Source organism: Bison bison, unplaced genomic scaffold (assembly GCF_000754665.1).
Source record: "Bison bison bison isolate TAMUID 2011002044 unplaced genomic scaffold, Bison_UMD1.0 scf7180017864144, whole genome shotgun sequence".
In the NCBI taxonomy this organism is placed as follows: domain Eukaryota; kingdom Metazoa; phylum Chordata; class Mammalia; order Artiodactyla; family Bovidae; genus Bison; species Bison bison.
The window spans coordinates 844,107-847,205 of NW_011494716.1; the positions used below are offsets into that span (position 1 = coordinate 844,107).

The 3,099-nt window shown below is 46.8% G+C and overlaps 1 protein-coding gene across 1 annotated transcript in view; it reads left to right on the top strand.

Moving 5' to 3' along the window:
* Nucleotides 1–1,109: 1,109 nt before the first annotated feature.
* Nucleotides 1,110–3,099, top strand: part of LOC104988977 (olfactory receptor 1F1-like) — a 3,144-nt gene continuing 1,154 nt past the window's right edge. The window contains exons 1-2 of the mRNA XM_010840481.1: nt 1,110–1,184; nt 2,410–3,093. Coding sequence (XP_010838783.1) covers nt 1,110–1,184; nt 2,410–3,093 — 759 coding nt within the window. The remainder of the gene's footprint in view (nt 1,185–2,409; nt 3,094–3,099) is intronic.

The window sequence follows — 3,099 nt, forward strand, 5'->3', positions numbered from 1 at the left end:
TTTTTTTTTTTTTTTTAGCAAATTGAAAGTTGGTGGCAATTCTGTGTCAAACAAGTCTCTTGGTGCCTTCTCCCCAGAAACATTTGCTCACTTTGTGTCTCTGTCCTATTTTGGTAATTCTTGCAATATGTGAAACTTTTTCATTATTATGATAGTTTTATAGTGACATATAATCAGTAATCTTCGATGTTACTACTGCAAAAGATTCTGGCTCTCTCAAGACTCAGATAATGGTTAGCACTTTTTTGGCAAAAAAAGTATTTTTAAAGTAAGGTATGGGGCTTCCCTGGTGGTTCAGTGGTAAAGAATCTGCCTGCCAATGAAGGAGACACAGTGTGATCCCTGGTCTGGGAAGATGCCACATTCTGTGGAGCAACTAAGCCTGTGCACCGCGACTACTGAGCCTCTGCTCTAGAGCTCATGCTCTGCAACGAGAGAAGCCGCCGCAGTGAGGAGCTGCACACCACAACTAGAGAGTGGCCCCTACTTGCTGCGGCTAGAAAAAAGCCCACACAGCAACGAAGACCAAGCAGGGCCAACAATTAATACATATGTAACATTATTTTTAAAATAAAGTAAGGTATGTTCATTTTTTTAAAGACACAATGCCACTGCATAAATAGTTGTCTTGCCTACTTTTTGGCCTCTTTGTACCACATGATGATGGTAAAAAATATTGTCTAAGGTTTAGATGTCACTCTTGGGTCAAAACTTGAAGATACTAGAAATGAAGACAGATTAGCATGGCCCCTGCACAAGGATGACACGCAAATTCGTGAAGCATTCCATATTTTTTCTGGGAAAAAAAAAAAAAAAGAAATGAAGACAGCACTATGGCGATAAATCCCAGACAAAATTCCCTGGGACCTCAAACCTGGGACCTGGCTGATCTGGGCCTGTGCCCGTAGATGGAGAGATTCAGTTATGAAATCCTTGTTCTTCTCTCTAATGAGGCTCTTAGGGAATTTGGTCCCAATGGTTGTGAAGTTCTTGCAAACACCTGCTCTGTGATTGCCCCAAGTATTATTCCTGTACAGGGGACTAGGACCATGAACCCTGCTCCCCACTCACAGGACCTGTCATGTTTCTAAGACATTCTGGTCCTCGAAATGGATGGAAGCACTGATAACCACTTCTCCCGACATGAAGAACGCTTGATGGCAATAAGCACCAACCTCCCCCAGGTAAGAATACAGCAGTGAAGACACTGATGTCTATTAAGACAGGAAATCTTTAAAGGAACCTCCTCTGCTATGTCTTCCAGATGCAGGAAGTTAATAGCAGGAGGTCATGAGTCCATCAGGTGTCACTCAAGATGAACCCAGTAATGATCAACTGTTCCTCTTGTTTCTTTAAGAGCCATGTATGAGTTAGGTGGGTAGGGGAAGAACTGGAGTATTTAAACAGAGACTATATACTCAAAGGGAGAATGCAATGGCACCCCACTCCAGTACTCTTGCCTGGAAAATCCCATGCACAGAGGAGCCTGGTAGACTGAAATCCATGGGGTTGCAAAGAGTCAGACATGACTGAGGGACTTCACTTTCACTTTTCACTTTCATGCATTGGAGAAGGAAATGGCAACCCACTCCAGTATTCTTGCCTGGAGAATCCCAGGGACGGGGGAGCCTGGTGGGCTGCCATCTATGGGGTCGCAGAGTCAGACATGACTGAAGTGACTTAGCAGCAGAAGCAGCATATAGTCAAGGAGTCATGCTGTGTAGAAGCTTGCCCGTTTTCAGATTTTTTAAATAAAAATTTCGTCAGTTATGCCTCAATAAATCCTCAATAAAGCACAGGGGAGAAAGCATTGGTATTTTCAAGATAATAATACACCATCAGCTGATTGTTCATCGGCTTCCCTGGTGCCTCAGTGGTAAAGAATCTGCCTGGCAATGCCTGCCGATGCAGGTTGGATCCCTGGTTCAGGAAAGATCCCCTGGAGGAGGAAATGGCAACCCACTTAAGTATTCTTGCCTAGAGAATTGCATGGATGGAGGAGCCTGGTGAACGATAGTCCATGGAATCGCAAAGAGTTGGACACGGCCTTGAGACTAAACAAGCAGTTGGTTGTTCTGTTCACGGCTCTTCCAGACCAGTCAGCAAAGAGTGTCATTCCCCAAAGCAGCCACACGAGGGCTAAAGTCTTAGGCGCTCAGTCGTGTCCGACTCTTTGCGACCCCATAGACTGTAGCCCATCAGGCTCCTCTGTCCATGGGATTCTAATAGCATAAGAATCAGTGAGTCCAATGGGGAAAACATCAGAACTGAGTGTTGGAGATCAGGAGCGTAAGTGGGCTGCACAATGGGAGTAGCAAATCTGTAAACTGATTTGCAAATGTGATCCTGCCTGGAGCTATTGACCTTCCTTGTCTGGGTTTCTGATTTCACTGTTGTCTATTCACCCAGATTCAGCTTAGGAGAGGGGCAAACCAGTCGAGTGTCTCTGAGTTCCTCCTTCTGGGGCTCTCCAGACAGCCCCAGCAGCAGCAGCAGCTCCTCTTCCTGCTCTTCCTGACCATGTACCTGGCCACCGTCCTGGGAAACCTGCTCATCCTCCTAGCCATCAGCGTGGACTCCCGCCTGCACATCCCCATGTACTTCTTCCTCTTCAACCTGTCTTTTGTGGACATCTGCTTCTCCTCCACCACTGTCCCCAAAGTGCTGGCCAACCACATACTCAGGAGACAGACCATTTCCTTCTCTGGCTGCCTCATGCAGATGTATTTTCTCTTTGAGTTTGCTGACATGGACAATTTCCTCCTGGCTGTGATGGCCTATGACCGCTTTGTGGCTGTATGCCACCCCTTACACTATTCAGTGAAGATGGCCCCCCAGCTCTGTGCCCTGCTGGTCACTGGATCATGGGTCACTGCCAGCTTAAATGCTCTGTTGCACACCCTGCTGATGGCTCGACTCTCCTTCTGTGCAGACAATGCCATCCCCCACTTCTTCTGTGATGTGACCCCCCTCCTCAAACTCTCCTGCTCTGACACACACCTCAAAGAGGTGGTGATTCTGACTGAGGGTGCCCTGATCATGATCACCCCGTTCGTTTGCATCCTGGCTTCATATGTCCTTATCACCTGTGCTGTCCTG